Below are 21,138 nucleotides of genomic sequence, written 5' to 3' on the forward strand. Positions count from 1 at the left end.
TAATGCAGCCAACAGTGATCTGAGGAGAGGTACAGTGCCAAAGAGGAGGGCTTCGTGAAGGCCCCTAGCTTTGGAGCAACCCACCAAAAGAGACAAGACTGAGATGAAGCTATTGCAGTTTTCAGAGCGTATTTCAGTTTTACTGCTTAATTACCATGTTTTGCTGTCCTGTTTACTGCTGTGTTTATGGACTGCCTAGAAATATGATTGAAGAAAATTCTTTTTATTCTCTTCTATTTAAACAATAGTGGATGGGATTTAATAGAATGAAAAGAAGTAAAAAGAAATAGTGCCCTGAGGCATAGACTGAGCATAGGAACCTCATTTTCCCATACATGCTCCTTTGGAAAGCTCTAAAAGATTGTAATGGAAACTACTTTGCAAGTAACTTTAGGTTCGTTCATTTTTACAAATGCCGTATGTTGCAGTCCTGTGTCATGCTGTTGCTATTGTAATATTCCTTTGCTTCCTCGGTTTCATTCTCCATGTCACTCACTAGTCGTCTTAGCTGGATCTAGTGTATTTGCAAGTAAGAAATAAATTTGTTCCTATGTTTGATAAAAGCAGACAGTTTTATGTAATGAGTGATAATGGATGCCTTACCCTTAAGCAGGAAATGCTGTTTAATCTTAAAAATTTAAATACAAAGTGTGTGGTCAGCTCCACAATTTTGTTAGAGGTGTGTGTGTCAAGCTTCCTGCTCTACCCTGTTAAGAGCATAGGTCTCAGTTAAAAGCAACATAAACTTTTTTTGTTTTAAAGGAAGAAATGGAGAGACTTCAGCAAGATATTGAGAATTTGAAAGCTGAGGCAGTGGAAAACGGGGAGGAACAGGTAATAGCAAACGTCTAAGTTTTTATTTTCAATTTGTGTTTTAAAATACTGGTTTGGGTCCTTCTGACTTCTGGCACATTCTCGTAAGCGTTAAAGCATCTGTTGCAATCTCTGAAAAATTCTGTTCTCCCCCACTCGTAAAGCCACAGTTCAGGCTAATAATCATAGAAATACAGGAGGCTGAAAATAGCTGTAGTAGTGTTCATTATTCTTGCAGAACCCATGGGGCTAACTCACAGATGCTTTTGTGCCTTTTACTGTCTTTGTAGTAAAGAAGAATCTCTGGATGTTGTGTTAAGAGCAGTGCATACCTCTGACAAAAACAGGTCTTCCTCAGAAAGCATGTTTGTTTTGGTTGTTTTTTTTCTTAAAAGTGGATTTATTTGAAGAATGAAAGCACAAGTTTTCAGTGGCTCAGTACATTGTATGCCATGAGCAGCTATCAGAAGTTAGGCTTTAACACAAGTGCATCCAGACTGATGGCAATGAATAATGAATGAATAGAAAAGGAAAAGCTTGAATTACTTGTATTTTCAGTGGGTAAACATTTGATACATTTATGCCTCTGAAAGGAGGTAGATTACAGGTTCCATGATGCTGCTGTCCTGAGCGCAGCATGAAAAAATTAAAATGCAAACCTAAATCTTACATTTTTAAACAAGAAAAAACTATCTTAAAGTCCACAATCCAGGAAATCTAGAACACAGGTCAGAGGGTTTATGTTCTGTCCTGGGCCATGTTTATCCTTAACCCCACCACTGAATCAAAGTATAAACATTCAGACAAGGAGTATGGGCAATCTTCCGATACATATCTTCATTTAAAGTGTGACTGTTGAAAAGCAGCGGAAAAACTATTGACAAATCTTAAAAACTAAAACATCAGAGGCTTAAAAGCTAGCAAAATGCACTTGTTTACAGTAAAAGATGTCAAATTTTTTATGCAGATTATGAATCATTGTTAAAAATAACAGGAAATGCGGGTGTTATTGCGGGAGCCATCAAATGGAAGATAGACAAACACAGAAAACAAACCCAGTCTGCACATTTTTGCTACTGTAATACACAATTGTTTTGGGTTCTCAAATTCTAGGAGCCAAATAAGATTATAGAACAGCAGTACAAAACTGAGAAAGATAAACTTCAAAAGATCCGGCTGTTATTGGTGAGTAACTCTTTGTAAATTTACTTGTACAAAATTATTGACGTTTTTCTTATCTTGTAACTTCTAATACTTCTTTTGGTTGTTCTAAAAGTTTTTCTGTCACAAATCAATTACAAAAAAAATTGAGCCTCAGCCAATGCTATTTTTTTTTTTTTAATTAATTATTTGGTAACAAAATATTGCTGGGGGGGGCTTCATCCATTTTAAGAAGAGAACAAGAAGAGGCTTTGTTTTCTCCCCTCCTAACTTTCTATTCAGGCACGAAGAAACAGAGAAATAGCCATTTTACAACGCAAGATTGATGAAGTACCCAGCCGAGCTGAGCTAACACAGTATCAGAAGAGATTTATTGAACTTTACAGTCAGGGTATGTATATCAAGCAGGAACATCCTGCTGCAGGCTAAAGCCCTGGAAGGAGGGCAATTGCATTTTAAGCATATGGCGTGTAACAACAGCACTTGCTAATTTTGTGGTATTTTAAGGGTCTTTTGGTATTCATGTTATACACCCTATTTTCAAGGCTTTATAAGCTGGCTATAAGAATTTTCCTGAGGGCGAAACTTGATGCACAAGATCTCTGGAGTAAATTTTGTCTGCAACAGGTTCAATCATTAATGACCAGCGTGTTTAGAAAGTCCTTAATTCACCATTTACAAATGAGGTTGCTGTAAATTCGAGTTGTGTTTAATTAATTGCTTTTAACATTCGATTGCTTTCATTGTTTTCATTGACATGAGGTATCTGGTTATAAAATGGGGAAAATGGGCTCGGGTGACTTTTTGGATAGGTATGCGTTTGCTGTGCATGGATAGTATGGAGCATGCACACTGAATAAAATTTTAAAGTTGTTCCATTAAACTGATAACAGACCAGTGTACTTCCTGGTGTATATTTAATGTAGCTTGTGTATTAGCATAAGCTAAAGTAAGTTTCTACCAAGAAGAACTAGCTAATGTTTTAAAGGTATTCTGCATTTACTAAATATGTGTGTGACCCAAGCTCTTGAAGGTTGCGCAGTTCTAAAATTGTTATCTAACTTTGATCCAAATCCCTTGCCCTGATGAGGCATCTCTAGTGACATAGTCGTGTGCTGTCTTCCATGTGCGTGGTCTAACTCAATGCATGGAATAGGTGTACCTCTTTAGTGAGTACAAATCCAGTACTTCCTTCCCCCCGCTTTGCTTCTTATGTGCCATGCAGTTTATTTAATCAAGTCCAGCTATAAAGACAACAAAGTTGTCTTTCAGTCAATTTTCTACACATTGTTTTCTCTGTCATGTCCAAGGGAATTCAGACAAATAATCTATGGTCAGAGCATCTACCTGCTCAGTAGGTGGGGGCTTCATTTATATATGAAGTACCGAAAGGTTAAGGTGCTTAGCAGATTTGAGTATCAGTCATCATCTTGTAGGCCCAAAGGGAATGCGTGTCTGAGCCTTACCTTCCCCACTGAGCTATGACCAACATCTGCTATAATCACCTAAACCAGAAAGTGTTATTTGAAAAGAAAGTATTATTTACTCCTAACTGCATGAATAAATTGTAAGAAGAGGAAAAAAAGGCTTTAAAACAGTAAAAGCTTTCTTGGGCATCTTGCACATGTGTGGCTTGAAAAATATATATATAGTATAATGCACTTTTTTCCCACACAGTACTATCAGATTATCTGTTTCCTATCTGTCCCTGCTGAGTCTGTGCCTCTCTGCCACCATGGGCAAGCTATGCGAGGGCAACTGTTAGCAGCACAGCAACCTGTATGGTGTAAGGGTAAAGCTTGTGAAGGAAGGATGAACAGGCAGTGGTAAGGAAGCACAACTGATAGTGCCAACGTATGTTTGCATAAAGGACTGTCAGCAGTTGAGGCTTAACTTAAGCTGTGTTGTTCTCATAAAATCTGATAGCTGCAAACCCAGCTGGAGACTTACATGCAGAGGGAATATTCTTCCAGAATGTATTAAAGAGTGTTTTCCATTATTGATAGTGGAAAGTATATTATTTAAAGCCTACAAAGTATTTTTACAGGTTCCGTTTCGCCTCATGCTCTTTTATTATTCTATCCTTTTTTTTGTTTGCAGTCTCAGCAACTCACAAAGAAACGAAGCAGTTCTTTACTCTTTATAATACGCTGGATGATAAGAAAGTATATTTGGAAAAGGAGGTAAGAAAATATTATTACTATTTTCTAAATATTCAGTCTGTGGAGAAGGGGGTAAGAAGTTTTTTTTTTTTTTTTACTTGGTTTTCACCATATTCAGTGGTGTCAGAGCAGAGTTTACAGTCTTTCTAAGTAAAAATGAAATGATTCATAAGAATATTTCTAATGTTGAGGGGGAAATGGTCTGTGTAAAAAGTGCTATTAGTACAGCATGTTTAAACTACTCACTGTGTTCACAAAACATGAGTAACATTTGATTAGCAAATATCTCTGTCTTGGTATCACAGGACCAAATTACCCTCTTTTTCTCTTTTTAGTCAATATCTTTTTATTATGAACCAATGCTACAGTCAGTAACTTTGGAGGGCAAATTCTAGCTGCTGTCAGCAGCGTCAGAGTTAGTTCTCAGGGTCTGAGCCTGCCTACACTGCAGTCGCTGGTGATTTTACTGGATCAGGATCAGAAGAGTAGTTTTCATAAAAGCAACTTGGTTTTTTCCCTCCCCTCTCTCCCTACTATATAGAGTTTGGCTCTTTCTTGGGGATGATTTAATCAAGTGATTTCAATTTTTTCTTTTTTTTTTTTTTTTTCCAATGACAAGCGTGTGACTTCAGTGAAGGTGGAGAAATAGGAGCAGTCAAGACTTGATAAAAATTATGACATTACTTTTAAAATACTTAATGTTTTGATACCTCAGGCTTCTCTGTTTATTCTAATAAAATAAGAACAGATTAGTTTTGCATTACTTAGATATATTTGTTTAGTTTGAGACAAGCATTAGTCAAATTTCTGACTATGTAAAGACACTTTATCTCCTGTTTTTTGAAAGTGATGAGCAACCATTTCCTTCCATAAGGCAGCCGATTCTAATACATGTGCTAGGTAGTTTTCAGTTTTTCAATTCAGAAAAGTCATTAATTTTTGTAGCTTCTTTAAAGGGCGTGTGATCCTGACAGTTGCCTGCCACAAAACACAACTGAAGGAATAGGTTTAAATCCAGAAATATTCTTTAACAGTTAACCTATGCTGCAGGTACTGTACCTGTGCTAAAACTGTGAGGAGAGGTAGTTGGGGAACAGGGGGTACTTTTGGCAAACAGCAGCCCTTCAGGATAGAGTAACGTTAGGCATGTACAAGAGTGTGTTAACTGTGGGGAAAGAAACCAGCTTCATCCCTTCCTGACTCCCCTACTTAGTTCTACAGTAACTGAGTACAGTTTACTTACTTTTGTTTTGATAACCTTAAAAAGTGCTCCGTGTGAGTCTGCTGGAAAGCTCACTGATGTTCGACTTCTGTGCAGAACTTACTCAGATATACTCGGAGATAGAATATCTTTTTCCTTTGGCAAGCATACAAGACTGGGCTGCCTTACAGATTTTCTGGAGGCCAGGATGATGGAAAAAAACCCACAACCCAGAATACTGTTTTCACCGTACCGTTCTAAACTTTAACTTTCCGCAGTTTATCCTGATAGAAGTATTTTAAGGCATGACTGCAGTGTCAGGGTAGATCTGGCCCTTTCTGTTGCAGAAAAGTATTATACCACTCTGAATGTTGTCAGACTCCAAGCTGCATTTTAAATAAATTTAAAAGTAACTTCTGTGACTAGGTAATTTAACAACACATGTAAATAATATATGTGAAAAAAAAAAAAAATCTCAAGTTCTGTGCTGAGTTGAGCCTTATGGCTTTTTTTTATTGATATGTATATGTATTTTGAGTTAGGTCAGTGATTGGTACAAAGCAGGATCTTACAAAAGTTTAACCTGCAGTGATGATTGCCGTGTGCTGTAGAAATACCTAATTTCTGGGAGAGGTTTCAGTTTAGCATGAGAGAATGCTGCTTCTAAAAATTTTTCTACCTGATGGTCCCTAAGATCCTTAAATAAATTATCTTGGAATTAGTGGTGTAACTTACCTTTTCGTCTCCTGAAAATACCATTAAGAATTTTCCTTGAAAGTTTTTCAAACATCAACTTCTTACAAACCAACAGTGATGATACCATGTAATGTCAGTTACATACTGACTATTCAGGAACCCTAGCTGTAAAACTTGCATCCCTGTGCAAGAGCGGGTGGTATAATAGCTGCCAGTGGTCCTGGCAAATGCCTTACCTAAGTGTGTGAGAAGATTATCATATGCTTTATTTTTCTGTGGTCTTTCATTGTTTTTTTTTTTTTATTTCAAATGGTGAAATGTGTTCATAATATATAATACAACAGGTTGCAGATAACAATATACTAGATTTAAAATACTACATTAAGTAGCAGCTATAGAATTCATATTACTTTAACTTTTCCCCGAGGTTAGAGCTTAATATAGATTTTTTTTTTAATTTTTTTTTTATTTTGAGGGCAAGCCTGCAAATTTAAAAAGCATACAGAGACTGTTTTTTGAAATGGGGACATAAAAAACAGCCGACAGAATACAGAGCAGATGTATTTCATTGTTGTATAGATCAAGAGTACTCTTGCCAATATAATTCAATGCCTTTTTGGGGGGTTTTGGTTGGGTTTTTTTGTTTGTTTGGTGGGTTTTTGGTTAGTTCCAAGCTTCACTTACATGGATATAATTTCAAAAGGCAAATAAATTGATCAAGGGTTTCTTTTATCTTGATGTCAATCACAAGAGAGACAGGTCTTAATGTCTTCTGATGCAGTCATAACTTTGTTAAATAATATAGCTGAGGTTTCCTTGTGTTGCTTTTTAATATTAGAACCAAGGTTTCAGCAAGTAAATGTTGTCTAGTAATGTACGAAATGCCTTTGGCATCTGTGCCTCACAAAGATTTCCGGAATATGCTTGTGCTTTTTCTAGCCACCACCCCTCCCTTTTTTTTTTTTCCCTTTCTTTTCTCCCCCCAAAACCAACACTTTCATAAAATACGCTAAGCATAATTGCTTTAAAATAACAATAGCAGGAATTGTTATACAGTGGAATTTTGGCTATAAGGGTTATAGCTCTGACATGAAAGGTCTCTGTGAATATGGTTGATACTTTAATCATATTTTGTGAAAGATTCATTTTTAAAATGCTTGTAAACTCATTTTTTCATAATGTCTTTGATTTTGGGGGTTTGTACACTGATTTTACTGTCTGTAATGTAACACATCAGCACTCAGTATGCGGTAGTTGTACAGTACTACTTTTCATGACTTGACTGTTTTGCGGTATAAACAGTAATTACATTCTTAAACACATGCTTATTGGAAATATCTTGAGGCAAGTATGTGGACTTGGCAAATGTTGATGAGTCATGCAATAATTTCTTTCCTCTAAGTAACAGGAATTCTTAAGCATCTTAGCTGCTTTGGAGTCTGTTCAGAATTTATTTGTTTGAATTTTTCAAAGTAAGGTCAGGAACAACTGCAGATTCTGCCACGCATGTGCTTATCGCTGTCTCAGTCAGATGGAAGACTTCAGATTTGGGAGAGGTCAGTTTAGCTTTCCGTAGCAGTGAGGCGAGTGATTCTGTTTGCAATGCTTAGGTTTGTTTAGTACAGAACACTTTCAAATACTCATCAAAAGGAGAAAATGCTTGGAAGGTTTAACCACAGGAGACTTGCAAGAAGCATTCAAAGCCAAGAGAATCACATTAATTGCTACTTGGTGAATTTTAGTGCTCTCAGCAATATGTAGAAAGGAAGGAAAAAATCAAAGGTGGTAACATAGAAAATATTCAGTATATAGTCTAATTAGTTGGGGAGTTTATACCAAGAGCAACAAAATATTCCTGTGATGTTATAAATTTCTATTTCTGTCTTGATTCAGTGCAATGTTAGTATCTCATAATAGAAGCCATGCAAGTGAAATGTGTCGTGGTTTAATTTCAGTCGGCAACTAAGCACCACGCAGCCGCTCGCTCACTCCCCCCCACGCGGTGGGATGGGGGAGAGAATTGGAAGAGCACAAGTGAGGAAAAACTCGTGGGTTGAGATAAAAACAGTTTAATAATTGAAATAAAATGATAATAATAATATGATAATAATACACAAAACAAGTGATGCACAGTACAATTGCTCACCACCCGCCGACCGATGCCCAGCCAGTCCCCGAGCAGCGGCCTCCCCGGCCAGCTTTCCCCAGTTTATGTACTGAGCATGATGTCACATGGTATGGAATGTCCCTTTGGCCAGTTTGGCTGTGCCCCCCTCCCAGCTTCTTGTGCACCTCCAGCCTTCTCAGTCAGTAGAGCATGGGAAGCTGAAAAGTCCTTGGCTAGTGTAAGCATTACCTAGCAACAACTAAAACATCGCTGTGTTATCAACTTTGTTCTCATCCTAAATCCAAAACACCATACCAGCTACTAGAAAGGAAATTAACTCTATCCCTGCTGAAACCAGGACAAATGCCATTCTGTACTTTTTAGAGGTTCCTTTAACAGCCCGTAAAATACTTACAAGCAAAGCGAGTAATGGTGCATGGCTGTTTGGAAACCTGTAAAACTCATCTGCACAATGAAAGCAGTGCAGAAATTCACCTGCTGTTCCTGCACTGCTTGGTGAGTCTTTAGAGTATTGTGTGGAGATACTGGTTCCAGTCTCAGAAGCAAAAGCGGGGTGTGTTGGTGGGTGGGTTGGTTGGTTGGTTTTTCCCAGAAGCAATGCTTTGCTCAGGCCGGTGAGCTAAGTTGCAGCTTCTTGACAGAGCTATCCTGCTAACAGCTTCAAAGCTAGCATCTTCAGTACTGTTAATACAATCTGGGTTTCTTTGGTTTGGGTGGTGGGGAGTTATTGCTTGGGTTTTTTGTTTTTTGTTTGCTGGGTGGTTTTTTTTTTTTTTTTTTAAAGGTATTTCTTCATTTGCTATCCTGTCTGGCTTGTAAGCATAGTCAGGGATATGCCTAAGTGAAACTGTTCTGCTTTATCACTACAAGTAGGACTAATGATGCTAACCTAACGTAGCCACAACATATGCTTGTGCGCCCTCACTGTTGAACGCTGGATGACTACCTGGAAGTTCCTTGTATGTCAAGTTTCAACACATGTTGAACAGATGTATACGCCATTTTACTTCATTGCTTTAGTTTGGAAAGTTGTCACGCTGGAAAACTCTCGGTGGTATAACTGGGCATCAGTAAAATTAAAAATCACAATTGTGGTCTAAGACTTGCTTGCTTTCTGTGGCTCCCCCGTTGGGATAGATTTTACTAATACAGAGGGATCATGGTTTCTCTTCCAAAAGAAAGCTCATGGTGATTTTCATATAGCTGACTGCTTGTCAGGGCAACATCTATATAGTCAATTTTTTAACTTAATTTTACTTTATTGTCCCTGAAAACTCATAGAAGAAAGACAAATGTATAATTTCTCTTTTGTTCCCCCCCCCCCCCCGATTCACAGGTTAACTTACTGAATTCTATTCATGACAACTTTCATCAGTAAGTAATGGTCATTTTTCTCTTGATAGCTGAAATGAATAGCATGGTTGGTTGGAAAAATGGGAGCGGGCTTGAGTTACAGAGTCTAAAAAATTGTTAGAATTTTTTATTAATGTAAACTATTTTCTAAAATATTTTATTAATTCTGTTTAAGCCAGTGTTTGGGGAATCAAAGACTTGGGATTACCTAACTTTTATAGCCAGCATATAATATCTATATTTATAGATATTTAATATCTGGCTCTTCAGTTGCAGTTGTGGAAAGAAATCATTCAGTCATAATTTTCCTGGCATTAATTTAAATATTTTTCTCCATTTTGTGAAGTTGTGGTTATTACATTATGTACAAAACATTAGACTCGGACATATTGCAGACATGTTTATTATAGACTAAGTCTGTATTTAAAGGTTTCGATGAAGTGTGAATGCTTTAGGTAAAATCATGGTTCCCTTGGAAGTTCCAGGTCAAATATCACTCTCTGATGCAGCCAGCATTTTTTTTTCTGTGTTTTTTTGACTTCACAAGAAAAAGTCCAGTATGAATTTTTGTCACAACAGTACAATTCAGTAGAGTCATGGGGGAGGAGACGGCCACTTAATAGTCTTAAACAATTCTTCCTATTATATCTTTTTATAATTCTGTTGTGAAATTACAAGCTGCTTTTTTTTTTCCACAGTAATTAATTATGTCTTTACTCTCTTCGATACACTTGTGTCCTTCTGTGTTTGGTTAGAAATTTTGATTACTTTTTTTTTTTCCCCCTATTGTGATATCCAAAACTTTTAATTACAACAAAAACCAGGAATTAAGTATTTCAGATGTTTTACTTTGCAGCAGGGATTGTAGATCTATTTTGCTCAGTGATGAGATCCTTTTGTTCTGTCCAGTCAGTAGAAACCAATGCAGTAATGAACAGCTGGGTTTTAGATTCTTTTTTTTTGTTGGGTGGGTGTGCAGGGGTGGGTGTCTTATTTTCTTTGTTTTATTTTTCTTAATATGTTTAAGATATGTTACAAGTCTAAAATTACTTCTGGGCTTTCCCTATCAGGGCATGAAATTATTTTTTTAGAAAACTTGCTGATCTACTAGTCCTCTACTTGCCTTCTTAATATTCACAGCAGCTGCTTTTCTTTAAAAGTTTGTGCTTTTGGTTGGTTAATAGCAATTTATTTCTGTACAACACGTGAGAGAAAGGAACAGACTTAAACCGACAGGGAGAACACTTGTGACGAGCTCTGTAGTCTGTTCCCATCTCTTTGATAGTTTATACCAGCTGAAGAGCTGCGCTGTTACCTGAAATCAGTGATTAAAAAGATGAATTTTTACATGGAACACTAAGCAACGTGAATTCTTGGACATGGGTAAATATGCAAGACAACTGTAGGTGAGACACATTGTCCTACATCCCTGTCAGTTGTTATCTTCTTTTCTTTCCAGAGCAATGGCATCTTCTGGTTCTCGTGATCAGTTTTTACGGCAGATGGAGCAGATTGTAGAAGGCATCAAACAGAATCGGATGAAGGTCTGAGACTCTTCTCACTTTCTTTGCTAGAACCTGGGAATTATTTCAGAAAAGCCTCTCGGATAATGGGTTTCTCCATGCATAGTTATTATGTGAGGTGCAAATTAAGCAAGCAACTAACAAGTATTACTTATTTTCACATCCATAAGAAACTGCTCACCACTGAAATGTTAATACCTCTGTTCTACTCTATTCATTATAACACTTCTCCCTGGACGGGAAGCTTATACCCCTTAACTTCGTAATTGGCAGTGTAGTGATGTAGGTGCTTGAAACAGCTGTATGTCACTGAAGACAGTGAGAATTCTTCCATTTGGTTTGCGTGGGCGCAGTCAGACCGATGTCTCGGGTGCGGTTTCGCAGGCAGCTGGAGCTGATTGAAGCTGCTTTCTGCTGCTGAAGAGGGTCAGCAGCACCTCACAGAGTCCCAGCCATCAGCTTCCCTTGTCCCAGATGCAGTGCTCATCTGACACCTTGCTGAATCCACTCGGGTGGTTTTTTGTTGTTGTTGTTGGTTTCAACCTGATTCAGAAAAGACTCAGCGTTGCTGATGAGTGTGTTATGTCCACATAGCAAGTGAAAGGGGTTTGTGGGTGAGCAGAGCCCCAGTGCTCGTTCAGAGAAGACAAAACTGCTTCTGGTAACCTTTGGGGTCTGTTTTGTAAAAGCACAGCCTCAGTGGACTTGTGTTAAGTGGTCTTGGGGCAGTGCAACCATGAGGTCCAACAGTGGCTCCAAGTAAAGCTGTCCACAGGCACATTTGCATTCAATGGGGATAGGCTTAAGTACTTCTTGATAATGGTAGTTACTAACTTGTAGCTATTGTGTTGTTTTACTCTCTTTTATTTTCATAGGAAAATATGAATATGTTCGCTTAAGTCCCATAAAAGGGGCTTTGAGATTCTCTTCTCTATAGAGCCAGAAAATTCTTGGTAGTGGATTATAGCTGTTCTTTATTTGAGTTTAAATGGAAGTATGACAGACTATAAATCAATATATACTAGAATGTGTACTGAAAATGCAGTCTGTCCAGGTATTGGGCTGTTTTATCTCAGAAAAATAAAAAATAGAAACTTCAAGTAGAAAATATGATAAGCATGTACTTACAGATAAACAGAACGGGATGGAACTCAAGCTGTAATAAAGCTCTTTTGCACTAATAAACTCCACTATAAAAATATGAGACATTTACTATAGACTGCTGTGTTCAAATAGGTGGCTAGTTCATTGCCTTTTTTTGCAATTAATTAGTTTTATTTGCTTGATTTCTTATTTTCAGAGAGAACAAAATGACGGCAGAAAAAATAGTGATATCAGTGGTTGTATGTATGGGTCATCTTTCTGTCATGAAGGCTGTTGACATAACGAGTGACTCAGGGTCTAATTGAGATTATGAAAATACTTTAGAACAGCGCAATTCTGACTGGTGAAGATGAGCTTGAAGATAATTACATTTCTTTCTTTTTTGAAGAGTGACATTATTTTAATTGCTGCAGCAAGCAACTGCCCTAAATTGAAACTGTCCAGGAGTTCAGCGTGTTGTTTTCTGTCTTGTCCTGTGTTACACATGCAGAAACGGGTAACAGCACAGCAAATGCAAGGAGTGAAAGCAGACTGAGAGCTCTGCTGTGACTTACTTCAGGTTCTTGCAATTGAACTGTTAAATCTTTGAAGTCCATAAAATCATTCTGGACTCTCCTACTGTATTCTCAAATGGAACCAAAACTGTCAGCTGCTTCACGTACAGCTAAGGGAGAGGGGAGTAAATGGGAGTTATCATATCAGATGACTCATTATTTTGGGAGAATAATTTCAGCATCTCTGATGGTTGCTGAAAGCAATGGCAGCTCACATCACTCGTGCTGTATTTCTGCACTGGCAGTTTGGCCACTGGCATATTGTGAGAGAGTTCACAAGTGACATTTCATTCCTCGGCGTAGGTGTCTGGATCAGCAGGAGGTGGCAGTTACAACTAATGGGGAAAAACAAGAGTTTCTGAATGAAAAAGCTAAGCTTATCTCAATTGAGAGAAAAAAATTGATTGTTAGTGATGGAGTAGATAATCATTTGGTACCTTCTCGCAGTTGATTTCTCAATGCCAGTGAAGATACTGACAACAAATGGATGCTAAGAAAGTTTTAACGATTCACATGGTTCCTTGGGGAACAGCTCTGCTGCAAAAGGGAAGGTTTCCCTATTCTTCACCTAGGAAATGTCTCTTGGATGACTTTCTCAACAGACAGGCTAGTTGTACGCTGCAAGGGTTATTCATCCCCGTCATGGTTTAGTCTTATCTATTTGACTTCTGTCTGCAGTGCATTAGAAGTGCTCACAGTCAGTTTCACGATTCACTCTTAAAGTACATCCACTTTGTTTTCTGTACAGCCCTGAAGACCTTCTACCTGAAGAGAAATTTCAGTTTTCAAAGCCCATCATATTTTAACTGCATCGTAAAAGAGGCCTAAGGAGAAATCAGACATACTTGTTACCAAGAACGAGTAACTTGCGAACAAGCATTTCCGTGTAATAACAGATATTCATGAGGCTTTCTGAGGACAGAGCAGGCCAGTTTCTACTGAGGGGACTATGTCAAGAGATTTGTCATGGTCATGCATAAAGGAAGAAATTTATCAAAGGATAGTAATAGGGTCTTAGCTCTTCACAAGAATCTAGTTCCTAGATGTTTTAGCAATGCTGTTTTTAGCCTCACCCTAAAGGAATGGGACACATGTGGTAATGCTTTCTTCTGCATTAACACATGTAACGCTTTTTCTTCCTCAAGCATAACTTTAAAAACCTACTGGCCCTGATAAGTTACGTTAGGAGAGATTCCCTGATGTTTTGGACAGCAGTTGGCTTTGTAAAGGAGACGTACCTTGTTAGCAGTGTGCATACTCAGGGGAAGTTTGGGATCTGTTAATTTCTTTCAGGCATAAGAATCAGTAAGGTCGATGTTGATACATAAATCTAGAAATGCAGCAGGCTCTGCTGCTGTGGAACTACCTGCTTGTTTGGGCTTCAGGGGACTCTTGCAGTTTTTGGAATTACATTTTTCCTTGTCAAAATTTAGGAGGTGAAAGCCTGTCAGAGAGAATGCAAAAATAATTTTTGGGGAGAGGAATACAACAGGGCTTTTTTAATGTGGTTGTGCCCTAGCACCAGAGGGAGGGAGGGAAAATTTACTCTCTAGACTAGCAGCAAACTTGTTTGTGATGCTGTGATGGAAGAACTTCATTAGAACTACCCCTGAGAGGAAGGCAGTCTGTTCTGTACTAAGAACCAATCCTCTTCACATGTAGGGACTAAAGTTTTATGTTTGTCACAACTTTGGCACAAGGAGGAAAAAAAGAGATTGCTTATGTGTGGGTCTTGAGCAAGTACAGCATTGCACAGGAAGGTAAAGATGTCTCCTGCCCTCCCCGTTTGATACAACTAACATAAACAACCAAATCAAGATCTCAGTGTTGCATCAAAAACCTTTTTTTTTTTTTTTTTTTGGTGGTTTGTTTGTTTTTTTTTTTTTGTTAAGTAATTTCACTGTGTCATCGTTGAGGTAGAATTGTTCAGTGAACAAGATTCCTGGCTTGCAGAGATGTGAGCCTTAGTTTAATTCTGAATGCTACCTATAGTGCCACCGGTACTGAGACTTCGGCATTAGCTTTTTAATTTTTTTTTTTTTAAGAGGTGGCCTAAATGTTCATTGCATTTAAAGCACAAGCCAGGGCTATCATTTATGAAGCATCTGTCTCCCATTTTCTATTTTAGATAGTTGTTCCTTATACAGTATATACGTGTGTGTTTGTATATTCCTTATACAGTATATGATCTCTTAGCCTTCCTTTTTACCAACAGATGGAAAAGAAGAAGCAAGAAAACAAAATGCGAAGAGACCAGTTGAATGATGAATACTTAGAGCTTCTGGAGAAACAGAGGCTTTACTTTAAAACAGTGAAAGAATTTAAAGAGGTAAGAACACTTTTGCTAATGTAAACTGGCAAGTGTTCAGTGACCCGTTTTGGCTTGTGTCATGGTTTAACCCAGCTGGCAGCTAGGCACTGCACAGCCGCTCGCTCACTCCCCCTGGTGGGATGGGGGAGAGAATCGGAAGGGTAAAAGTGAGAAAATGCGTGGGTTGAGGTAAAGACAGTTTAACAGGTAAAGCAAAAGCCACACGCACAAGCAAAGCAAAACCAGGAATCCATTTGCTCCTTCCCACCGGCAGGCAGGCAGGTGTTCAGCCATCTCCAGGAAAGCAGGGCTCCGTCACGCCTAACGGTGACTTGGGAAGACCAACGCCATCACTCCGAACGTGTCCCCCTTCCTTCTTCTGCCCCAGCTTTATGTGCTGAGCATGACGTCATATGGTGTGGGATATCCCTCTGGTCAGTTGGGGTCAGCTGTCCCGGCTGTGTCCCCTCCCAGCTTCTTGTGCACCCCCAGCCTACTCGCTGGTGGGGTGGGGTGAGAGGCAGAAAAGGCCTTGACTCTGTGTCAGCACTGCTCAGCAGCAACGAAAACATCCCTGTGTTATCAACACTGTTTCCAGCACAAATCCAAAACAGAGCCCCAGACTAGCTACTATGGAGGAAGTTAACTCTACCCCAGCCACAACCAGCTCACTTGACTTGTGCATTAATACGTGCACAAGAGTTCCTAATATGGTGATTATCACACCATGTTCACAATGTCTCTTGGTGGTTATCGCCACATGATTCTTGGACTCTGAATTTGATTCTGGAAATTCTTTTTTCACTGATAGACTAGCACCCCTCCATGTTACAGGGGAAGGACAATTTGTTACCGAACAAGCTGTATATTGGGGTTTCCAAATGGAATCTCTTGAAGATCTATGAGCAGTTAGGTATTGGAGCAAAGAGGGTTGTGGAAATGCGTGTGAATAAGGGAGGGAATCCAGCGTCTCAGTGATAAATACCTTTAGGAACCAGCCTTGTTTTCTAAGCACTGTGAAAGCACTGTTTAACGCTTCATTGATTTAGCCCTTCCCGAGCTTTTCATCATAATGTGCTTCTGTTAATTATTGTCTCCATGATAATGAATGACAAAGTAGTGCTGCCAGGCAAAATTGTCATTTGGCTTCAGATGTTTGAGGAAAAACATCTTTCTGTAATTTGTCCTGCTTTGTTCGGAGGCAGTTCCTTCCTGTTTTGGACAATGTACTCTGGGAGAATGACAGGCACTGTTCAGCTGCTTTTCTGACAGACAGAATTTTACGTCCTAGTTGCAGAAGTTAGGTGGAATTTTTGTTTTGTTTTGGGTTTTTTTGGTGGAAGCATAAATAAGCCATTTTTCTTCCACTGCCTTGTGAGGTAACTTCTACTCGACCTTGCTATCCTTAAAAATAAATGAAGTCATGGTTGTGGTGTTGAAAACAGGTGGTATGTACTTATGTAAATATATTTCTTGACCTAGAGTTGTTCCCTGAACACTGACTTTTTTGCAAACTGTTCTGTGAAGTTCCAGATCAGCTAAAAGTAATCTCAGTTTCAGATTTATTCAATTTATAAGTGAAAAAGTGGATTTGCTTTAGCTACTTGTAACGACTTCAGATGAATGGTCAAGCAGCATTCCTTTTGGCTTCAGTGTCATAAAGTTTAACGAGTATTACCATTGGAATAACATTACGGATGAATCAGGATTATCTTCAGCTCATCAGTCACTCCAGACTACTTTGGATTTTGGAGATCTTTCAAAATAAAAGGGTTTGGTTTTGCTGATGTAAAGATACAGCTAGTGGAGTTACGAGCAACTACCTCCTTATCTGTTTGCTTTCTGTTAACAGGAATGCCGTAAGAATGAAATGCTGCTGTCTAAGCTGAAAGCTAGTTCTTCCTGAAGAACTCCAGCTGGTGAAGTTATAGATGATTGTTCGGTCCATTGAATCTCTTTTGTGAGGTGACTGTTACAACTGCAATGTAGATGTATAGAGAGAGATATATAAAAAAATATATACACACAGCTATAAAAGTCTGGTTTTTTTCCAGTATGTATTCAGTTTTACATTCCTTCATCACGTGGCTGTATTATTCATTATTGCCTCCACTACACAGTAAAGAGTTAACAGAGTATGGCAAAATAGAAATATTGTCTAACTTTATTTATTTGGGTTTGGTTTTTTCCAACAGCAAGGACAATGGGGGTGTTTTTTATTTGGGTTTTCACACTGAATTAGGTCGAGATTCTGGAATAAGTAGATACATACTGTGTAATATGTCCAGTACCACAAGACGAGCACTGCAGAATGCAGTGGTTTGTTAATTTTGGCCAAAAAAAACCACAGAATGAGATTCCTGAAATGCTTCACCAGCTAATAACGTCACATTATTTTCATTTACACTCTAGCCATAGATAAGATTCCAAAGGATAAAAATGGATTTCTAACGGTTAAGATACAAGAAAATGGAAACTTACCTTGGATAATTCCTGGTGTAAAATTATAGATCTATATTTTTATAAAGTCTAGCTGTTGTATAAATTTCTTTGAAATTTCACTTTTATATATAGAGAGTGTGCTTGTTAAATTAATAGCTCCAGGAAGAAACACCTTAATCACTAGGACCATCACGTTATCCCTGGCTGGGATGAAAATCAAAGTCTACGTCAGCTGTAGTGCAGGAAGATAAAGATTGAGACGTTCCGCTCAAGTGAACTGATGCTCACCTTCGAAGACAACCACCTACTTACCCTGCTGAAGATTTGCCCTTGAAAGTTTAGAAACTTTGTGGAACACTTTCTGAAACATTTTAATGTCTGTATATACAGTATTTTATAATTCAAACAGTTGCTTTTTGTACTTAGCATCAGGATTTTGGACTGACTTCTTAATGTACATCACATCTTCAGGAGAAGAACCACATTCTTTTTTCCCCAATAACAACGATGACAGTGCTGTTTGATTACTTTCTATGGCAGCGAATATAAAATAAAGAATGTTTGGAATCCAGTGACCTTCTGCTATTGTGTTTTTAAGGTGGAACTTGCTTTAGAAGCCCTAATACGCCTTTGAATTACGAGTGCATTAAAAGATGAATTGTGTCGATGTTCAGCCGTAAGGACGTTTTCATGTGTCACATGGCAACCGGTAATATTCTGGTTTCTCCTGCTCCTTTTGGTCAGCGTGGCGTTTTGGTATTTGGCACAAACTATCAAACCTGGTACGCGCAAAGGAGGCCCACGGGAGGTTATGATTGTCTTCCATAAGCATCCGCTGATGGTACCGAATTCTCGGTGGAGACGGTACAAGTTCATCACACTGCACTACCTGATTCCACTCCTGAATACAATGGAAGGTTTGATATTAGCATGTGAATTTATGCAAACTGTTGCACTGAACGTGGAGAAGCGTAGGCATTTGTTAAGCCTCGCATGAGGAGATTGTTGACGTTCTGTCGGGGTAAAATGCAGTGAGCTACCAGAACTGTGGTAGACTAGGCCCAATGTGATGCACCTTCTCATTTATGAGACTGTGTTTTTGTGACAACCTGAAACACTTTTCCTGTTCCTTCAGTACAAACAGAAAGAAAAGCTTTCTCCTGAGCCAGCTTGTACCTTACTCCCCCACGCTAGTTAGTGACTGAATATACACAGGCTGCTCCGCTTGTACGTATTCAAAGTCAGTCTTCCTAGAGCTAGCGAAATAATGAAGGCGAAACTACATTCCGAGTACCCTCAAAGAAGGAAAAAAATTACACTCGGAGTTCCTTCAAAGAAGGAAATTTGCACTGAGTGCTACTTGCAAACTTTCCCCACTCACCTTTGCTATTAGGAGACATTACTTATGTCTACAAACTTTGCCCTCTATAAAAACGGTAATTCTCTTTCTTTCTAACTTGTAAATCGAATAATTTAACTTTGGCACCAAGATAACCTGTTTGTGAATTCAAGCTGTGATGTGTTTGCATACCATGCACTTCTAAAAAAATAACTTGAATGGACATTTCAATTTGGGTTTTACAGTTTGCATCAAAATTGCTTTAGTATCAAGCAAAATTTCCTACGCAGGGCAAGTAATGAACTTACATGTAGAATAAATGATGCGATTATTTGTTCGGTGTAACATTAAACTTTATGCTTACCTGTTACAAACACAGGAACCTGGAAAACTTCAACATGGAATATAAAAACATTAGAACCATTGCTCTGGCTAGGAGCTAGTGATTTTGACTACGATATAAATCTGGGGTTTGTGAAGATCCAGTTACTGCTCATAGAAAGTAAATCGGAGTCCAGATTATAACTTAATGGAGCAAGTCCCTTTCTTTCTACAATAGGTTGAAATCCAGGGCAGACGGACACTGTCTTTGCCTTCAGATCCCGGTGTGAAAATGAGGGGAGCGGCTGGAGAGGTATGAAAAAAGTTACATCAGCTGTTCCTCTCGGGCTGTGTATGTTGGGGGTGCCACTTCTTCTGATGCCTGAGGAGGAATCAAAAGGAAAGAGGCGCCACTTCGATGGCCCGCTTAACCTGATGACTGTCAGGCTTAACCGTTACGTCAGGCTGTCCCCGGTCAGTTTTAGCGTGGAGGAACACGTGCACGTCGTGCTATGGCTGCTCGTGGGAAGGCGATTTTTGGGAACCGTACCCAAGATGCTTGGACACTGTAAACGTGACAGTCCTGCTAAACGGAAACAACTGGGTCGGTTTTGGCTTCCAGTAAAATCATGACGGCTATTTGCCGAAGCGAAGGGCCGTGGCGGGAGGTAACTTCGAAGTGGAGTTTCCGAAGAAAGGAGGGCGGTGCTTTAAAGTGGTTATTCTCCTTTCAGTCAATAAGCTTCAATGTGCACCATGTCTTTGCTGGAGAGTTAAGATCTTTTTGCATAATTGGTACATGAATTTTTTGGGCCACAGAATTAAGAATATTTTTAACGCCCACAGTTTGGTGATTGGAGCTGTGCAGCTGAGGCACTGAATTCTGGGAGCGTAGATGTGTGTATGCAAAGGACTATGCAAACCTGTAGCAAGCAGAATCTGTCTTAATTCTCCATTTCAGCTGGTTGCAAGGGAGGAGCTAGGAGTTTCTCAGAATTTTACCTCAGTGTTGCTGGATTTCTTTGACTGTTTAAAGAGAAAGATCTCGCCCTGAATTCATTTGGTGTTACCAGGCTTGTAAAATAACATTTACGGGACTTGTAGCAAAACTTTTCTTTTTTTATTTGATAGAGCCTGCTCGGAGCTTTAATTTGCATTTCAATACATTTAATTTTTTTGATATGCTGATGAATAAATGCTATAAAGTAAGTCTGCTCTTTGTTTCAGAAGCTGAGACAGTCTCTGAACTTAAGGCATACGCTTACCTTTTAGACCGTGACAGCTTTCTTTAAATGCAGTTCCACAAGTGCACTTGTAAAATATCTTTTGAGAGTGAAATCAGTGACATACACCTAATCCAAGCGTGACAGAATCCAGACAATCTTTTTGTTACAGTGTATCAAAACGAGTGCAGTACGGCACCGAGTCACTATTGCTTCGAATAAAAGAAAATCTTGGAAGGCAAGTTAAAATGTGACCAATATTTTCTTTAAGGTTTCTTCCCTTCTTCCTCTTTATTTAATGAAAAATCTGCTTAGTGAAGTGTAACCTTAGTGTGTAGGTTTCTGAACCAAACAGTATTTGATGGGGGGAGAAATGTATGACGTGCAAAAGCATTTTGCTGTGTGACAAAGTACTTTATTTTCGGGAGACGCTATGGCACAGGTATACCCAGCCGTCTAGGAGGCAGCAAAACGTTAAAGAAATTTCTTTAGAAACATGAAATTACTTGCATGAGAGAGAGGGTATTACTTCTTTTAGGTCCCACTTTGCATAGCTGCCTTTGCTGATGCAAAAGAGACAGCTGGAGAGTTGTGATCTGCTGGTACACCCGCTTCCTTAGCGCCAGCTTTGCTAAATTAGGCATCTAAGTAGGACACACGCACAAGGCGATACACACATCTGACTCGTTTGGGTGGTGGATGACATACTCTTAGGATAGTCTTCTTTCTAAACAAAACGTATGAACACAAGCCTGTTTATTCACACAGTGTCTACACAGCCGCGGCTGCAGCCCATGCAGACTCAGC

General features: G+C 38.9%; 1 protein-coding gene across 1 annotated transcript in view; it reads left to right on the forward strand.

Moving 5' to 3' along the window:
- The window catches only part of CCDC93 (CCC complex scaffolding subunit CCDC93), a 53,489-nt gene extending 35,470 nt beyond the window's left edge, over window positions 1-18,019 (forward strand). The window contains exons 16-23 of the mRNA XM_076343050.1: window positions 763-834; window positions 1,927-1,998; window positions 2,257-2,365; window positions 4,075-4,157; window positions 9,498-9,535; window positions 10,974-11,058; window positions 14,911-15,024; window positions 16,859-18,019. Coding sequence (XP_076199165.1) covers window positions 763-834; window positions 1,927-1,998; window positions 2,257-2,365; window positions 4,075-4,157; window positions 9,498-9,535; window positions 10,974-11,058; window positions 14,911-15,024; window positions 16,859-16,912 — 627 coding nt within the window. The 3' untranslated portion in view covers window positions 16,913-18,019. The remainder of the gene's footprint in view (window positions 1-762; window positions 835-1,926; window positions 1,999-2,256; window positions 2,366-4,074; window positions 4,158-9,497; window positions 9,536-10,973; window positions 11,059-14,910; window positions 15,025-16,858) is intronic.
- Window positions 18,020-21,138: the final 3,119 nt, after the last annotated feature.

The sequence above is a fragment of the Aptenodytes patagonicus genome, chromosome 6, assembly GCF_965638725.1.
Source record: "Aptenodytes patagonicus chromosome 6, bAptPat1.pri.cur, whole genome shotgun sequence".
In the NCBI taxonomy this organism is placed as follows: domain Eukaryota; kingdom Metazoa; phylum Chordata; class Aves; order Sphenisciformes; family Spheniscidae; genus Aptenodytes; species Aptenodytes patagonicus.